This window comes from Muntiacus reevesi, chromosome 1 (assembly GCF_963930625.1).
Source record: "Muntiacus reevesi chromosome 1, mMunRee1.1, whole genome shotgun sequence".
Taxonomy (NCBI): domain Eukaryota; kingdom Metazoa; phylum Chordata; class Mammalia; order Artiodactyla; family Cervidae; genus Muntiacus; species Muntiacus reevesi.
The window spans coordinates 152,844,798-152,864,896 of NC_089249.1; the positions used below are offsets into that span (position 1 = coordinate 152,844,798).

General features: G+C 39.0%; 1 protein-coding gene across 3 annotated transcripts in view; it reads right to left on the minus strand.

Annotated features, from left to right (window-relative positions):
• ZFYVE9 (zinc finger FYVE-type containing 9) overlaps window positions 1-20,099 on the minus strand; it is a 180,966-nt gene that overhangs the window by 3,687 nt on the left and 157,180 nt on the right. For all 3 annotated transcript variants that reach the window (XM_065913224.1, XM_065913216.1, XM_065913207.1), the window contains 4 exons: window positions 8,226-8,376; window positions 6,043-6,123; window positions 3,587-3,749; window positions 596-701 (listed from right to left, as the gene is read on the minus strand). In XM_065913224.1, coding sequence (XP_065769296.1) covers window positions 596-701; window positions 3,587-3,749; window positions 6,043-6,123; window positions 8,226-8,376 — 501 coding nt within the window. The remainder of the gene's footprint in view (window positions 1-595; window positions 702-3,586; window positions 3,750-6,042; window positions 6,124-8,225; window positions 8,377-20,099) is intronic.

Here is a 20,099-nt window from a genome sequence, read left to right on the forward strand (position 1 = left end):
TCAGACACAATTGAAACGAATTAGCATGCACGCACGCACATACACATATACAGGGTCCCTGCCTGGCTCCTCTCACCCCCGGTAAGCCTCTAATACAGCTCTAAGAAACAATATAGTAGAAAACAGGTTAGGAGTCGGCCATATCTGGGTTTGAATCAGGACTTTACCAGTGCTTATTTGCCATGTAATCCTGGACAAGTTAGTTTCTGAGCTTTAGTTTTCTTATTTGTGAGATAAGTCTATTTTTAAAAGAAAGTGTTATCTAAGTTATAACTGAGTGCAACATAACCAGCCTAGCTTTCTGAAGAATGCAGCAAAGACAGTATGTACCCTTCAGAGATGCACCCTTCTTGAGGTCTAGTGTGAACAAATTTCTAAAAGCTAGTTCATGGGGCGGAGATGTCAGACTGCTGCAGGCCACACTTGGTGCATTTCCTTCCAGTGAGCTAAGAGAGACCAGAGGGAACTGGAGTATAGAGGTAACAGAGATTTTTTCCCCCCTTATCCTCCAGAATCAGTCCAGAATGTCTCTGGGTCAAGTAAAAAGTTGTCTTCAAAGGAGGGGGTCAAGGATGCCAAGTTTCTATTTCCTTACCTCGGTCCATCTGATGACCTTTCCATTCGCTTTGTACTCTGATCCATGGAATATCTTCACACTTGTTATAGACTCCATGGACTTCCCATCTATGGGACTTAGGACACTAAAACAGAAACGAAAGAGATGGAAGCAGCTCTTAGAAGAACTGCTTCTCTCTTATCATATACTGGGTGCCTTGCTGGAAACACCTGTGCAAAACATCACAAAAGCAGCAGCCACTGCCCCAAAATGTACATGAACAGCGCTCTCAGGGAGGCTCCTGTGCACTGAAATAATTCCGAGGACACACGTGTGAAAAAGGAGTCCTGATGGCAGAAGCTGGTTATTTAACGTAAAGAAACTGTTTCCAAGCCTGCTGTCTTTCCCTCGTGTTCCTCCCTTCAGTGGCTGCACAGACCCACACCCAACCCTGCTCCCTGCTCCACCACCACACCATCACATCATACTCTGCATACATCTGTGTATCCGCCTCACAAACAAACTTCCGAAGGGGAAGGTACATGATATACTCATTTCCATGTGCTATACTCACAGTCTGACACACAACATAGTTCAGTGTTTACAGACTAAAGGAATTATTTGACCAAGTATGTTAATTATGACAGTGCTGGTATGAACTGATGAACGTGCATCTCTATTATCTATCGAAACAAGTTCCCTTCAGTGCTGCATAGCACTCCTAGGTTCTTGAACTGAAAGGCCACATTTTATGGTTGTGTCCTCTCCAAAATATAGCAAGTATAAATATGTGGATGTACACACTCATTCTGATGAGGAGTCAAAGTGATTGTTGTGAACTTTTCCCAACAACTTTCAAACCTGTTTATGTTTCTGAATCTCTGCGTATAAAAGATCTAATTTAACCTATAGCTGACTATCAGGGACATGCTACATTTCACTGAATTAAAATTATTTAAAACATTGTTAAGTTTAATTTCTAACTCATCAGACAGTATAAAAAGTAGAGCAGCCTTAGTTGATAAGAACTCTCTTGAGAAAGGATACCCTAACATTGTGGGACAAGCTAGAAAACATTCTGTCTACACACTATACGCTAAACTCCTGGGTTCGAGAGTTTTCCCTGATAAGTTCTTGTTCTTTTTTCTAAGATGCTGCTACTGTTGTAGAAAGGAACCACCTACTTGTTATTAGCTACCAATACCATATGGCATCCGATTGTCAGATGACCAATTTTTCGTCCTAATGACCATGGAATTTGTTGTGAAAATATAGATGCTTGCCCATATCAGTTCACACCATCAACCTAACAACCCACTATAGTAGAGAATTAAACACAAATTGATTTTGAAATTAAATTTTCCAGGAAGTATGGGAAGATAAAATGTAAGTTATAAAGTAGACAAACATACTCATTGATTTAGAAACTGCTTCTGTTTGTTCAATAACAAAAGTTTTAAAACATTCTTTTAAAAAAATCTGGTATGCCATGCTGCAAACGCCTTCTATCTGCCTTCATTCCTGCCGTTCTGTCATACTGGCAGGCCCACTCTGCCACAGCTGGGCAGCAAATATCTACCATCTTAGCAGACTCAGCTCAAGAGGCAGCCATTCCTCTAGGAAGTCATTCCTGAATCCTGCCCTACTGACTCTACTGTGTTCCTCATTTCTCTTTTATCTTTACTGTCTTCTATAGAGTTTTCTATGAGCATCTTCCATACTTTGGCGCTCTTATTATGACTATCTTCAAAACTCAGACTGAGTCACCTGTCACCAAGGACCATGAATTCATTTTTGTCTTTTCCGAAGCCCACATATAGAATTATTGCCTAAAGGATGAATGGGAGAAAGCATAATACAATGAAGTTCGACATACTTACTCAATTAATCAGTTTTTAAAGAACCTACAGGTGCCATACAGTGCTTTAGGTGTGATGACACAGCAGTAAACAAACCAGCAAAAATTCCTGCCCTCATGGATCTGACATTCCAGAGCCAACATAATAAAATAGATAAGTAAAAATATATGTTAGTGAGTTACAGATACCCTTAAATATAATATGGGGAAGGGGAGTGTGAAGTATTTGGTGGAGGAGGGAAGAAATGTGTATGAGAGGCTTACAATGTAGTAGGCTGGCCAGGGAAGCCTTTGTTGAGAAAGTGAAGGTGCAAAGGTCTGAGGGCAGAAGTACAGCTGATATATTCACACAAGAAGCCAGATGGTTTCTGAGAAGTAAGAGAGTGGGCAAGGGATTGTGTAAGGCTTGTAAGTTGTAGCAGGCTTTGGCTTTTACCCTGAATGACCCTGGCAGTCCGTGGTGAGTTTTGAGCAAGCAGTGACATTGCTCTGGCTGCTGTCCTGGAAACTGACTAGGCTAGGAGGAGGAAGGAGGCCAAGACTAGAAACAAGGAAACCGATCGGGAGCCTGCTGCAATAATGCAGACCGAATGACGGCAGGAGAAGCAGTGAGCGGCAGTACAATTCTGGACATGTTTAAAAAGAAAGCTAACAGGCTCTACTGCTGGAAAGCTGTAGGGTGTGAGGCAGAGTGAGGAAGATGACTCCAAGGTTTTGGCTTGAACCATCAGAAACATAGTTGCCATATTCCAGAGATGAACAAAGAATTTGGAGCCCAAGGAGGTGGCTTTTAAGTCCTAGCCCAGCCACTTCCGCTTTGTGGAGTCATTTATCCTTTTGGTGTTTATTTACTCATCTGTAGTTATAGAAAATGAAACAATATTAGCAAAAGTGTTTAGAAACCAAAAAGGCTTAGGTTTTACTATTATCTCAATAACTTTAGAGGGACTGCTGTGTTTCATCAGCTCCTTCCTTCCCCTTCCCTTCAAAAATATGCATAGAAACTCCTTCAGGAATTAAGCCAAGAAATCAGAAATTTAAAAATCCATGTTATAATACAAAGCAGTCCTTTTAGGAAGGGGTTTCAGGAAAGTAATAAAATGCCAGTCTAGATAAAATCCAGAGGCTAGCCCATGACGAAATGCCACCGAGGGGGTGTTTGCTGCATTTACCCCTTGTTGACGTCCTTGTCGTCATCCACCCACTGGATGTGGATTTGCTCCTGGGGGTCCTCGGCCTCTGCCTTGCCACAGGTGATGGTGAAGTCCTTCATCTCCCGCAGTGCCTGCCTCAGGGCATCCATGTTTTCTGCAGTGATCTGGACCATAACGCCATCTGAGAATCAGCACCAAGACAATACAGATGGACACAATGCAAAGCCAGGGAGAGGGGCAGAGGAAACTCTGTACCTGGCATCTAGCAAATCCCTCCAGGATTAAACGTGAAACTTCTGTTCTCTAAAGCTGACAGATACAAAGAGGTTTTGTCCTTTGAGCTCAACCTCTTACTTACTGAAAGTGTTATGAGGAGCAAATGCCAAGATGGATTCTGCTTAAAACACCTGCCTGTTGATTTCACTTCAGGCACAACTAAGTTTGTCCTGAGACTGCTCAAAGGGAAAACTTACACATGGTCACATTCCTCTTTTGGACACACAGAGCATTTTGTTCGTGTTTCCACTGTTGCATCATGCTCCAATCATATTCATTTGTTTGTATCACTCACCTTACTATGACTGCATACAGTGAATGCCAGTGCTTGTTAAACAAATCACTGAATAAACAACAGTAGTAAACTGGGGAGTAATTCCATTTATTGACTGGCAATAAGGCAAATCTACCATGTATGTTTAAATGGGCTACCATGAGCCAACAGATGATAACTATTTGGGGGATACCACCTAAGTTAAAGGAAAATACTGAAATTGAGGGAGTAAGCTGTCACATACTGAGCAATTATCTTGCTTCTCTGACACAGAATTTTGTCAACTGAAATAATTTCTAAAGGCCATCAGTAAAATTTTCATAAATAGGTAGCTAACTGTTCTACCGACACACATGGTGAAATATAAGACCTAAGAAATTCCCAAGCCAAAGACATATATGTAACTTTTTAAATACATTACTGAGCATTTGTAAGGATTTCTTTCAGTTCAGTTTATCATTTTGACTTTTAAGGGGTGCTTTTTAAGCATCTTGCAAAGACACAGTTTAAAGGTAGTCAGTATTTGATTACAAAGGCATTAATCAGTCATTTAATGCCTAGATTTCTTGATGAGGAAGTAGAACAACTAACTCCTAGATTTCTTAATTTCTTAATAGAATATTTCTGCTTTGAGTTGTGAAATTAAGTTGCGAAATATTAGCATACTTTGCTCTTCACTTGCTGTTTTATTGAGTTTGGCAATAAAGGAGGTCAAAGTCAATCTCTGTTAACATATGTTAAGTTTATCTATGTATTTCAATTAACACAAAGGAATCCACCCTCAGGAAGAACTGCTCTTAGGGCACTGCAGTGAGCCTACAGTGGAAATGAAAATCTGTCATTCTGTATGCAGACTGTACTTTCCAAAGATAATATAGCATCTCCTGTCTCACATGCTTTTCTACAACGCTACCTTTCCATTTCCCCATCAAGAAATGGAGTCTAACTCCTCTCCCTGCAGCAGACTTATGACCACTTCCACCACCAGAAGATGATGGATGTGACTGTGTGATTTTCAAGACTTGGTCATAAAACCAATGCGGCTTTGGCCTTGTGCTGGAATACTTGTGGTTGGAATTCTAAGCCACCATATAAGAAGTCCAACTAGCCCAAGGCCGCATGCTAAACAGTCCATTGTTATGGACTCCAGTCATCTTTCCTAGTCTTTAAATCATCCCAAGATGGGCCCCAGACAAGTGAGTCAACAAACTTTCAGATAATTCTAGCTCCTGGCTATCAAGTAACCATCAACCTTCAAGTCATCCCAACTGAGGTCCCAGACATCACTGAGCAAGATCAAGCCATCCCTGCATTGCCCTGTCAAGGGCAGACCCAGCGCAATCAGTGAGGGTGATAAAATAGTTGCTTTAAGTCATTAAATTCTGGTTAATCTGTTATGCAACAAGAGTAACTAGATCAAAATACAGTGAAGAATAGTTGAGGAAGAAAATATCCAGTGATAAACCATAATGGAAAAGAATATGAAAAATAATGTGTATATATACATTGCTGAATCACATTGCTGTACAGTAGAAATTAACATTGTAAATCAACTATACTTCAATAAAATAAATTTATAAGTGGGGCTGAACTTCATCTACTTATTTACAGATTTGCACCCAGGATGTATCTGAACTCAGACTACGTCCCCTTGGATACCGTGTTCCAGAGCTCTGAAAAGCCATCTCTCTCAACTTTATGTCGGTGTCCCACGGCATCTCTACCATTTACTCCCTTCTTTGGAGAGTTAAGCATCCTTATGACAGTCTTAATTAGCTGTACAGTGAGAGGTTATTGAATAAATAACTTCTGTGGAGTCAGAAGTCTATGGCAAAAGTGTCAAGTTTTCCTTTAATATCCGTTGTTTTTCAGTTGTATAATTAAGACTGAACTATGTACATGCAGTAAATAACCCATTCTTTACCTTCCACAATACTGGACTTGGCAAGATATCCTGAAGACGATTTCAGAGCGCCACTAAACACAAAGAAACTGGCACCAGTCACTAAAATAGCAATAGAAATAGGTTAGTGAAGAAAGATTTTGAGATGGAAGGACTGAAAATAATAATGAAACACTTGGTAGTTGGGAACTCAAACCATTATACAGAAAATAAAAAACACTTACTCTGTACACTACCATATACAAGTAACCAATAACTCAAATACTAATGAGAGCTTAGAGAATGAGGTTTTAAGATACACTCTTCCATTTTGTTTTGAGCTCCCTTCAATCAAGAAGCAAGGAAATCATAGTAGTCAAGACTAAGGTTTGGTCTGCAGCTTGTTTCTGTAAGTAAAATTTTATTGGAACACAGCCATATTCATTCATTTCTATATTGTCTATGGCAGTTTTTGAAGTATGATGCCAAAGTGTTGGCAACAAAGACCACAGGTTTGCAAAGCCTAAAATATTTATCATATAGCCATTCACAGAAAGTTTGCTGATCCCGGATCTAATTCATTGCTTTTTTTTTAAGAGCAAATATATTTTGAATATGGAGATATGGTTGCCAACTATTTTACTTACCAAGTGGAGCTTTTAAAAAACAAATATGTATTTAAAAAATGAGCACCTCTTCATAAAAGAAAGGATATTTAATTACATTTTGCTTTAGAAAACTGCACTACACTGTTTTGTTTCTCCACATCTTACACTGGACTAAGATATTCCAACTCCCTACCCACTGGCCCTACAGCATCTATAAAGGGTAGGTCATCCAGCCTTTGTCAAAGACTCCTAGTGACAGGGACCCCACAGTAGCACAAGGCAACCATTTCTATTTCTGGATAGCTCTCAGTGTTACAGAGTGTGCTCTCAAACAGAGCCCAAATCTAGATCCTTGTAGCTTCACCCACTGGGCTGGTTTTGGTCTTTTGTAACTATAGAAAGTAAGTTGAATATTATTTCCACATAATAGAGAACCTTAAAAATAGAGATACCTATTTTTCACCCTCTTTCAATCTATACTTTTCTAGGTTAAACATTTATATTTTATTCAAGAGATCTTCCTGTGACCTAGTTTTCAAACTTCTCACAGGCCTTGAATCATCCTTTGAAGACCTTCTAGTTTTATCAGTGGATATCGCCAATTACATTAATGACACCCAGAATTTATTACAATATTATAGATATGATTTGACTAATAGGGAGCATAGTAGACTTGTCACCTACCTGTTTTAGATATTATATTTGAATATACATGTGCTCAGTACCTTTTATGGCTTTACTAAACAACTGATTTTAAAAACATACCTTGAAGACAGAAGTAGTATGTCTACTAGAGAAGTGCTTAATGAAGCATACTAAAGAAAGCTAGTTTTAGGAGATATTCTGAAAGGAAAAAGATTTGTGGTCAAATAAATTTGGGAAGGTCTAAGCACTATTCTCCTTTTCAAAAAAAAAAAAAAACATGCTAAAGGCTCTGAAAAGTCCTGAAGTAAAGAAATCTGCTTAAACTTATTTAACACAGGGCTTCTCAGTCTAAAATAATAAGCAGAAGTTGTATTTATTTATGTGAATATTTTAAAAACCATAGACACTGGTAAGACATTTTAGAAAATGGCATGTTGAGCAGCGCATCTTAAATTCTAATGTTGAGCAACACTTCTTAAATTCTAATGTGTATCTGAATCACATAGCAATTGTGTTAAAATGCAAACTCTGATTTAGCAGATCTGGGATACAATCATCATTTCTAACAATCTCCTAAGTGATGAGATCACATTCTGAGTACCACTGAACCTGGAAGGCTTCCTTCAGAATCCTGTCAATCTGTTAATTAACACTCTTTGGGTATGATCATTCAAAAAGCGCTAAATCTGCCTAAGCATATTCTCACTATGGGGCCAATGCACCAAATACCTACGCTGGCCCCGGTCAGTGTCCTGAGGCAGTGTTTTCAAGATGCTCCCCTCAATAACAGAGATTCCATTTGCAATTCTAAGTCTGGGCAGTCAACATATTCCTGCAGAACAAGCTTCAAAAGGTTAATATAATCAATTGTTTTCACCTATTCTGACACTGAGTGTTACGGGGTTGAGATACCCACTCTCCAGTTACAGTATCATCTTCCATTCCATGACCTCAGTCAGCTCAAACACTCACCCTTTCTGGGCTGATTATGAATACTGATAGCCTGGGTCTGATAGTTGCCATCATCATTCTGTACACACACAAGATGGGAGTCTGCCTTCTCATTGAAACAGGCACCTCCTGCCAGGACGTGCTCATTGGACTTGTTCATGGCTTTTATCATCTGCAATCAAAAAACAGGGCTAACTTTCTTATTCTGCCAAGAATGAGCACTTTTTGGTGTGCCTGACACAGCACAGCTCCTTCACCTTCTCAAAGACAAAAGGGAATATTATTTATTAAAGCGACAAAGGAGCTACTAAAGAATAAAGACAAAGTGAAAAATCAGTCACCATTAGTAAAAGTTCAACACACACAAAAATTCTCTCTATAATTTGTGATTTGTGTTATAACCCAAGCACATGACACCTTTTGCATTCATTTTGTCTTTTTTACTACTGCACTGAAACTCAAAATTAGTTTACCTAATTACAGTAGTTTCTTCTATCCAATGGATTCTCTGAGAATATCTATACACTGATATTCTAAGTCAGAGGAATATTCTATATTTAAGTGTATCTGCCTTCTTTTCCCACATCCATACAAAGGAGTGCTTTCCTCTATAAATATATGAACTCCATTATTTCTTAGTTTTACTAACTTATGTTTGATATCTTCAATGAAATAACTAATTTGCTTTATTCTTATCAAGAGATTTTAAGGTGATAATTCTGAACCTTACATGGAAAAGCTCATCGGCCATCATTTTGTATCTAGTCAGTAAGTCTGAGCTTATATCATCTTGATGCTAAAATCTAGCTTCTGGTTTAAACAGGTCAATGATAATTTATTTATTTGCTTTTATTCTTATTTTTTTCTTATCATTTATCCTTATCATTTGCTAAACTTTCTAATTCAATCTTTTTAAATGGCTCTGATCTTTTGAAACTCTAGTTTAAAACTTTTGTTTTACTACCCTCCTTTTAACATTATAAATTGCAGTGTGAAAAATAGCAGATGAGTGTTCTGATACCTTTTATATTCCTGTAACTACTATACTCAAAAAAAATATTGAAATGAAATTCTCATGACAAAATATTAACCATTTAAAAATGAACAGTTCAGTGGCATTCAGTGTACTCATAATGCTCTTCAACCACCACTCTTATCTAGTTCCAAAAACTTCCATCATTCATTCAAAGTAAACTCCTGAAAGCAGGAATAGAGGGAACATACCTCAACATAATAAAAGCTATATATGACAAACCCACAGCAAGCATCACCCTCAATGGTGAAAAATTGAAAGCATTTCCCCTGAAATCAGGAACAAGACAGGGGTGCCCACTCTCACCACTACTATTCAACATAGTCTTGGAAGCTTTGGCCACAGCAATCAGAGCAGAAAAAGAAGTAAAAGGAATCCAGATAGGAAAAGAAGAAGTGAAACTCTCGCTGTTTGCAGATGACATGATCCTCTACATAGCAAACCCTAAAGACTCTACCAGAAAATTACTAGAGCTAATCAACGAATATAGTAAAGTTGCAGGATATAAAATTAATACACAGAAATCCCTTGCATTTCTATACACTAACAATGAGAAAACAGAAAGAGAAATTAAGGAAACAATACCATTCACCATTGCAACAAAAAGAATAAAATACTTAGGAGTATATCTACCTAAAGAAACAAAAGACCTGTACATAGAAAACTATAAAACACTGATGAAAGAAATCAAAGAGGACACAAACAGATGGAGAAACATACCGTGTTCATGGATTGGAAGAATCAATATTGTCAAAATGGCTATTCTACCCAAAGCAATCTATAGATTCAATGCAATCCCTATCAAGCTACCAACGGTATTTTTCACAGAACTAGAACAAATAATTTCACAATTTGTATGGAAATACAGAAAACCACGAATAGCCAAAGTAATCTTGAGAAAGAAGAATGGAACTGGAGGAATCACCCTCCCTGACTTCAGACTCTACTACAAAGCCACAGTCATCAAGACAGTATGGTACTGGCACAAAGACAGAAATATAGATCAATGGAACAGAATAGAAAGCCCAGAGATAAATGCACGAACCTATGGACACCTTATCTTTGACAAAGGAGGCAAGGATATACAATGGAAAAAAGACAACCTCTTTAACAAGTGGTGCTGGGAAAACTGGTCAACCACTTGTAAAAGAATGAAACTAGAACACTTTCTAACACCATACACAAAAATAAACTCAAAATGGATTAAAGATCTAAATGTAAGACCAGAAACTATAAAACTCCTAGAGGAGAACATAGGCAAAACACTCTCTGACATAAATCTCAGCAGGATCCTCTATGACCCACCTCCCAGAATATTGGAAATAAAAGCAAAACTAAACAAATGGGACCTAATGAAACTTAAAAGCTTTTGCACTACAAAGGAAACTATAAGTAAGGTGAAAAGACAGCCCTCAGATTGGGAGAAAATAATAGCAAATGAAGAAACAGACAAAGGATTAATCTCAAAAATATACAAGCAACTCCTGAAGCTCAATTCCAGAAAAATAAATGACCCAATCAAAAAATGGGCCAAAGAACTAAACAGACATTTCTCCAAAGAAGACATACAGATGGCTAACAAACACACGAAAAGATGCTCAACATCACTCATTATTAGAGAAATGCAAATCAAAACCACAATGAGATACCATTACACGCCAGTCAGGATGGCTGCTATCCAAAAGTCTACAAGCAATAAATGCTGGAGAGGGTGTGGAGAAAAGGGAACCCTCTTACACTATTGGTGGGAATGCAAACTAGTACAGCCACTATGGAAAACAGTGTGGAGATTTCTTAAAAAACTGGAAATAGAACTGCCATATGACCCAGCAATACCACTTCTGGGCATACACACCGAGGAAACCAAATCTGAAAGAGACACGTGCACCCCAATGTTCATCGCAGCACTGTTTATAATAGCCAGGACATGGAAGCAGCCTAGATGCCCATCCGCAGATGAATGGATAAGGAAGCTGTGGTACATATACACCATGGAATATTACTCAGCCGTTAAAAAGAATTCATTTGAATCAGTTCTAATGAGATGGACGAAACTGGAGCCCATTATACAGAGTGAAGTAAGCCAGAAAGATAAAGAACATTACAGCATACTAACACATATATACGGAATTTAGAAAGATGGTAACGATAACCCTATATGCAAAACAGAAAAAGAAACACAGAAGTACAGAACAGACTTTTGAACTCCGTGGGAGAAGGTGAGGGTGGGATGTTTCAAAAGAACAGCATGTATATTATCTATGGTGAATCAGATCACTAGCCCAGGTGGGATGCATGAGACGAGTGCTCGGGCCTGGTGCACTGGGAGGACCCAGAGGAGTCGGGTGGAGAGGGAGGTGGGAGGGGGGATCGGGATGGGGAATACGTGTAACTCAATGGCTGATTCGTGTCAATGTATGACAAAACCCACTGAAATGTTGTGAAGTGATTGGCCTCCAACTAATAAAATAAAATTAAAAAAAAAAAAAAAAAAAAAAAAACCAAAGTAAACTCCTTTACTAATTAACTCATTTCTTCCCATTCCCTCCTCCAACATGAATCTGTATTTTGTCTGCAATATGGATATTTCATATAAATGGAAACACAGAATATGTGACTACTGTGTCTGGCTTCTTTAATTTAGCATGTTTTAAGAGCTCACCCATGGTGATCATATATCAGTACTTCATTCTGATATATGTATGATATATACATATATGTATATATGACATATCAGTATATCATATATCAGTACTACATTCTCTTTTATGGCTGAAAAATATTTCATTGTGCATATACATCACAATTTGTTTAACTATCCATCCATGAATGTTTCAGCTGTGTCTACCTTTTGGCTATTGTGAACAGTGCTACTATGAAAATGTGGGTACATATACTTGTTATGAGGGCTTGTTTTCAATACTTTGGAATATATACTAGGGGTGGAATTACAGGGTCATATGGTAATTCTATGTTTAACTTTTTGAGTAGCTGCCAAAATGTTTTTCATGGTGAATGAACCATTTAAAACTTCTACCAGCAATGTAGGTTTCCAAATTTTCTTGCAGCCTTGTCAACACTTGTTATTTTCCACTGTTGTTGCTGTTTTCTATAGACATCCTAGCAGGCATAAAGGAGTACTGCACTGTAGTTTTGATTTGCATTTCCCTTAGTGACTAGAGGAAAACAATAGAATGGGAAAGACTAGAGATCTCTTCAAGGAAAGTAGAGATAACAAGGGAACATTTCATGCAAAGATGGGCTCAGTAAAGGACAGAAATGGTATGGACCTAACAGAAGCAGAAGATATTAAGAAGAGGTGGCAGGAATACACAGAAGAACTATACAAAAAAGATCTTCGCGACCTAGATAATCACGATGGTGTGATCACTCACCTAGAGCCATACATCCTGGAATGTGAAGTCAAGTGGGCCTTAGGAAGCATCACTACGAACAAAGCTAATGGAGGTGATGGAATACAGTTGAGCTATTTCAACTCCTAAAAGATGACGCTATGAAAGTGCTACACTCAATATGTCAGCAAATTTAGAAAACTCAGCAGTGGCCACAGGACTGGAAAAGGTCAGTTTTCATTCCAATCCCTAAGAAAGGCAATCCCAAAGAATTGCTACTGCACAATTACACTCATCTCACATGCTAGTAAAGTAATGCTCAAAATTCTCCAAGTCAGGCTTCAGCAATACATGAACCATGAACTTCCAAATGTTCAAGCCGGTTTTAGAAAAGGCAGAATAACCAGAAATCAAATTGCCAACATCCGCTGGATCATCGAAAAAGCAAGAGAGTTCCAGAAAAACATCTATTTCTGCTTTATTGACTATGCCAAAGTCTTTGACTGTGTGGATCACAATAAATTGGAAAATCTGAAAGAGATGGGAATGCCAAACCACCTGACCTGCCTCTTGAGAAACCTGTATGCAGGTCAGGAAGCAACAGTTAGAACTGGACATGGAACAACAGACTGGTTTCAAATAGGAAAAGGAGTACATCAAGGCTGTATATTGTCACCCTGCTTATTTAACTTATATGCAGAGTACATCATGAGAAACACTGGGGTGGATGAAGCACAAGCTGGAATCAAGATTGCCAGGAGAAATATCAATAACCTCAGATATGCAGATGACACCACCCTTATGGCAGAAAGGGAAGAACTTTATAAAGAGCCTCTTGATGAAAGTGAAAGAGGAGAGTGAAAAAGTTGGCTTAAAACTCAACATTCAGAAAACTAAGATCATGGCATCTCGTCGCATTCAGTTCAGTTCAGTCCAGTCGCTCAGTCGTGTCCAACTCTTTGCGACCCCATGAATCGCAGCACGCCAGGCCTCCCTGTCCATCACAAACTCCCAGAGTCTACTCAAACTCATGCCCATTGAGTGGGTGATGCCATCCAGCCATCTCATCCTCTGTCGCCCCCTTCTCCTCCTGCTCGCAATCCCTCCCAGCATCAGGGTCTTTTCCAATGAGTCAACTCTTCGCATGAGGTGGTCAAAGTACTGGAGTTTCAGCTTCAGCATCAGTCTTTCCAATGAACACCCAGGACTGATCTCCTTAGGATGGACTGGTTGGATCCGGTCAAATTACTTCATGGCAAATAGATGGGGAAACAATGGAAACAGTGGCTGACTTTATTTTGGGGGGCTCCAAAATCACTGCAGATGGTGATTGCAGCCATGAAATTAAAATATGCTTACTCCTTGGAAGGAAAGTTATGACCAACCTAGACAGCATATTAAAAAGCAGAGACATTACTTTGTCAACAAAGGTCTGTCTAGTCAAGGTTATGGTTTTTCCAGCGGTCATGTATGGATGTGAGAGTTGGACTGTGAAGAATGTTGAGCGCCAAAGAATTGATGCTTTTGAACTGTGGTGTTGGAGACATTTGAGAGTCCCTTGGACTGCAAGGAGATCCAACCAGTCAATCCTAAGGAGATCAGTCTTGGGTGTTCATTGAAAGGACTGATGCTGAAGCTGAAACTCCAATGCTTTGATGCGAAGAGCTGACTCATTTGAAAAGACCCTGATGCTGGGAAAGATTGAAGGTGGGAGGGTAAGGAGACAACAGAGGATGAGATGGTTGGATGGCATCACCAACATGTTAAGCATCTTTCAAGTGCTTGTTGGCCATTTGTGTATCTTTTCTGGAGAAATGTCTCTTCATGTCTTTTGCTCATTTTTAAATTGGACTGTTTCTCTTCTGTTGTTGAGTTGTAAGATTTCTTTATTCTAGACCTAGAGAACAGATCTTTATATCAGCTAAATGGACTGCAAATATTTTCTCCCATTGTATTGGTTGTCTTTTCCACTTTCCTGTTAATATCCTTGGATGCACAAAAGGTTTTACTTTTTCTTAACTCCAATTTATGTATTTTTTTCTTTTGTTGTTTATGCATATTTAAAAACCCACTGCCAAATCTAAGGTCATGAAAACTTACCCTCATGTTTTTCTCTAAGAGCTGTATGAATTTAGCTCTTATATTCAGGTCATTGATCTATTTTGAGTTAAACTTTATGATTTGAAGTAAGGGGACAACTTAATTCTTTTTACATGTGGATATCTAGTTGTCCCAGTACCATTTGTTGAAGACTATTCTTTCATCATTAAACAGTCTTGGCACCCTTGTCAAAAGCAACTGGCCATTAAATGTATGAATTTATTTCTGGGACCTTAATTCTATTTCATGCCAATACCACACTTTTGATTACTGTAGCCTTGAAGTAAGTTTTGAAACTGGCAAGTGTGAAGCCTCCAATTTTGTTCTTTTACAAGATTTTGGCTTCTGAGTCCCTTGCAATTTCAAATGAACTTGAGTATTGGCTTTCCAATTCTATAAAAGGCCATTGAAATTTAAAGAAAAAAATTTATTTTATTTTTCTGGCTGCGCTGGGTCTTCGCTGCTCTGTGCAGGGTTTTCTCTGGTTGTTGTAAGCAGGGGCTGCTCTTCACTGTGGTGCACAGGCGTCTCATTGCAGTGGCTTCTCTTGTTGGCGCGCACAGGCTCTAGGCTCACAGGCTTCAGCAGTTGCAGCATGAGGGCTCATTAGTTGTGGCTCATGGGCTCATGAGCTCAGGCTCTGCAGGCTCCGTAGTTATGGCACAGGGGCTTCCTTGCTCTGTGCTATGTATGGGGAATCCTCCTGGATCAGGGACTGAACCTGTTTCCCCTGCACTGCCAGATGGATTCTTATCCACTGGACCACCAGGGAAGTCCCCATTGGAATTCTCATAGGGCTTGTTCTGGATCTGTAGATCACTTTGAGTAGTATTAGCATGTTAACAACTTTCAGTCTTCCAATACATGAACATGAGATGTCGTCCCATTTATTTAGGTCTTCTTCAAGTTCTTTCAACAGATTTTATAGTTTTAAGGTTTCAAGTCTTTTATATCCTTGGTAAATTTATTTCTAGGTACTGTACCATTACAATGCCAAGATACCATCATCTTCTGCTTTGACTTTGTTATGTTTATAACTCTTGCAAAGTTAATATTCTAATATACAGCTGTATTGCCAGAGGCATCCAAACAATAATTAAAAATTCCTCTCACACTAACTTTTATCAACCCAATAAAACAAACTAGTTCTATCAAGGTTTTCTAAAAAATACTTCTAAATAAGTTTTTGCAAATAAGGTAAGTCAGAAGATTCCTTCTTGAAGAAGTCAGTAGATAGACCAATTTAGGTTCTCAGTTACAATTTACATTTATATCACATGAAAGAAATGGATACAATCATATACAGAATTCTAAAAAATATTATATCCGCCATTTCTTCCAAATCATTAGGCTAAAGCAAAATTTCTAATTTTGCTTACATTGAGCAGATTAAGAATATTTTCAAGAATTTCAAAAAAAAAAAAAAAAAGAATTTCCTGGTGACCCAGGTTTTCACTGTTTCAGAGTTTTCACTGCTGGGTCCAGGTTCAGCCCCTGGTCAGGGAGTCAGGGATTCCACAAGCCAAATGGCCTCATGAAAAAATATAAAAAGTTTTCCATTTAGATATTCTGAATAAATTAGCTAGCCTCTAACAAAATCATTTTCCTGGATGTCAATTTCAAAGCTAATGAGATTTTCTTAAAACTTCGTATTTCTTTAGAAATGAATGAACAGGGTTGGTTGGTTTGTTTTCTTAAAACCATGTTCATTTATACCAAAGAGAGAATTTCCCAAATATTCAAAAGATCTTACTGAACATAAAGTAAACTTACACTTGTCATACGATGATATAAATAATTGGTTTTCCACTTTAGTTGAGCCACTTCTCTGCTCTGTCAACTCAAATTCTGTAATATCTGTTGATTTATTACTATTGTTACTGTCGTTCAAGACCAGTTACCTCTTTTCTGGACATTTAACAACTTTATAACTGTTTTACCTAGAGTCAATCTCTAGCAGCACTGATTCATTCTACATGTGAAAAAAAATTCATATTTAATGGTAAGATAAGAAAAATTTTAAACATAAAAAAATTTTTCTCTGCTTTTTGGCCTTCTCTCCCCACTTCTACTGTGCGTTGTGTATCTGCATTATGCATCCACCAGGCCTCCCCATTGGCAGAAATACCTGCTCAACCATGAAAGCAACATTCTCCAAGCTCCAACAAGACCACTTTTGATAACATTTCCTCTGGATCTTGTAAGGGGGTCATTTCTAGCAGATGTGGATTGTGTCAACTGTTAATATAATACATCATGTAATGTATAGCACTTTGTCTCAAAAAACATATAACTGTGCACTGACTTCTAACGGGTGTTAACAGTTCTCAGAGCTTTCTGAGATGCTTTTCCAGGCTATAATCCTCAATTTGGCTCAAATAAAATTTTCTTTTCTTTCTCAGATTGACTGAATGCTTCCCTATTTACCAAAGGCACGGCTCTGATCACTTCTTCCCCACTTGTCCTCCACTCAGATCCTAAGTGTCCTATGCTCTAACTCCAAACCAGCTCTCGTGCTTCACCTCCCTTCCTACTGGATCCTTGCAAGGAGGACTGCCTCTGGCTGTCTTACCATTTCCCATCTCTGAGTTGAGGAATTTGCTCTTATTTACCCTCCTTTTGGGCCTCCTTTGTAGCTCAGGTGGTTAAGAATCCTCCTGCAATGCAGGAGACCTGGGTTCAATTCCTGGGTCAGGAAGATCCCCTGGAGAAGTAAATGGCAACCCACTGCAGTATTCTTGCCTGGAGAATCCCATGGACAGAGGAGCCTGGCAGGCTACAGTCCATGGAGTCACAAGAGTCGGATATGACTTAGCAACTTTACCACCACCACCACCCTACCTTTTCTTCTCACATATCCAAGCAGCTGAAAAAAGCTGATCCCAAGTTAAGATTTAGTAAAAACACCAGTTCCTACCAGTAGCCTTCTTTAATTCCCCATCAGAACTAATGTGACCACCCCCTTTTTTGAACTGCCATAACACATTTTTTGTATTTCTTATATGGCATCATCCACATCCAGCTCTGGATCTGATTAATATCAAGGATTCAAGCCAGACTGCCTATAGTACAATTCTGGCCTAGTTACTAACTAGCTGTATGACATTGGGCAAGTTACATGATTTCTCTGTATCTCAATTTCCTCTTCTATAAAATGGGATAATAAAAGTAACTATTTTATAAGCTATGAGGATTAAATAAATATTAATAAAGTGCTTAGAACAGCACCAAGAGCATAATAAGTTTAAGTATTTGTTAAATAAAATTTGTATGCTTGTCTCCTCTGCTCTGCATATAAAACAGCAAAGCGATCTTCGTCAGCAGCAAATAATTCCATTGAGTATATCTTATGAGATAACGGGATTCAGACCTTCTAAGAGCTCACAAATTAGTGACAATGACATACTGATAAAAGGCAGGGAGACAATTTCTATAACAACAGTACGTGCAAAACACAGAACATATACGAAGCGCCAACCATGAGCCAGGCATTGAGCTAAATTCTATGTGCTCTTATCTTAAAAGAATCATTTTAGCATACCAGGTGAAACATACAAGAGCTTTTTTCCCATGTGTTTCCCACCCCCAGAATCTAACATTCATACAATCACAAACATCATTAAAGAATACAGTTCTAGAGGAATTCCCTTCTGGTAAAGTGATTAGGACTCAGTGCTTTTACTGCTGGGGCCTGAGTTTGATCCCTGGTGAGGGAACTGAGATCCTGCAAGCGCTGCAGGTCAAAAAAGAAAAGAGAAAAGAAAGATGAGAAACAGAGGAAGGCAAAAAGGAGTGATACTGTTTGGAGAATGGAGAATTAAGGTTTCCTAAAGGGTTTAACATTTGAATTGGCTATGAAATCACGTACAGAGGAAGAACACTTTGGATAAAGAAAAAAAGCATGAGTGAAGGAAGAGACACAGAACTGAGAAAGCAACACTGAGTTGAATGACAATAGAACAGGTGGAGGAATGTCCTTTCCTGGAGATGTTTCAGTTCAGTTGCTCAGTCATGTCCGACTCTTTGCAACCCCATGAACTCCAGCATGCCAGGCCTCCCTGTCCATCACCAATTACCGGAGTTTACCCAAACTCATGTCCATTGAGTTGGTGATGCCATCCAACCATCTCAGCCTCTGTCATCCCCTTCTCCTCCTGCCTTCAATCTTTCCCAGCATCAGGGTCTTTTCAAATGAGTCAGCTCTTCGCATCAGGTGGCCAAAATACTGGAGTTTCAGCCTCAACATCAGTCCTTCCAATGAACACTCAGGACTGATCTCCTTTAGAATTGACTGGGTGGATCTCCTTGCAGTTCAAGGGACTCTCAAGAGTCTACTCCAACACCACAGTTCAAAAGCATCAATTCTTCGGCACTCAGCTTTCTTTATAGTCCAACTCTCACACCCATACATGACCACTGGAAAAACCATAACCTTGACTAGACAGACCTTTGTTGACAAAGTAATGTCTCTGCTTTTTAATATGCTATCCAGGTTGGTCATAACTTTCCTTCCAAGGAGTAAGTGTCTTTTAATTTCATGGCTGCAGGGAAGATACAAATATTTGTCCTTCTAATCAGCTGCGGTTCCCTTGTGTGGAGAAGCTAGCAGCCACCTTCCAGGCCTATGGGTCTACAGATCATGAACCACGAACCTTCACTCATTTGTGTAGCAAATGAGCATCTAATGTGTACCAGGCATTGCGTCAGTACTCGGTTTATTCAGTACTGAACAATCTCACCTCACAGAACTCATGTTCTTGTGTGCAAAGGGGCAGGGGAAAAAGTAAAATACATTAAATGCTAGACACTGATAAGTGCTATATAGAAAAATAAGGCATGCAGGATGACTAGCAGTACTGGCAAGTGCCACTTAATACTGGATACTTAGGAGAGCTCTTACTGAAAAGAGAGGGAAAGCCATGGGACTATCCAAGGAAGAGCCTGGAGCCCTACAGGCACCTAGAACAGCTGCTTCAATGGCTGTGTAGTTGCAGCATGTTAGCAAGCCAGGCAATTTCAAGGAACATTAATCAGGGACAGTGTGACTGAAAAGGGAGAAGTATAAGAAGTAAGGTTAAACAGGTAGTGGGTTAAGGGGAACGTATGGTATAGAAGACTTCAGGTATAGTTCTGATCTGGATGAAAGATCTTTGAAGAATTTTGAGCAGAAGAGTGACATGATTTGACTTAGTTTTAACAGGATCACTTGGGCTGCTGTGTTGAGAATAAACGGATGCGGGAAAGGCTGCCGACAAAGACCAGTTAGGAGACTACCGCACAAATCCAAGATTACCTTTGACCAAGACTGGCCCAAGGGTTGAGAGGTGGCTGGGTTCTAGATAGGTAGAGCCAGCAGAACATAGAACAACAGGTTCGACTTAGGATATGAAAGAAGACTTAAAGACAACT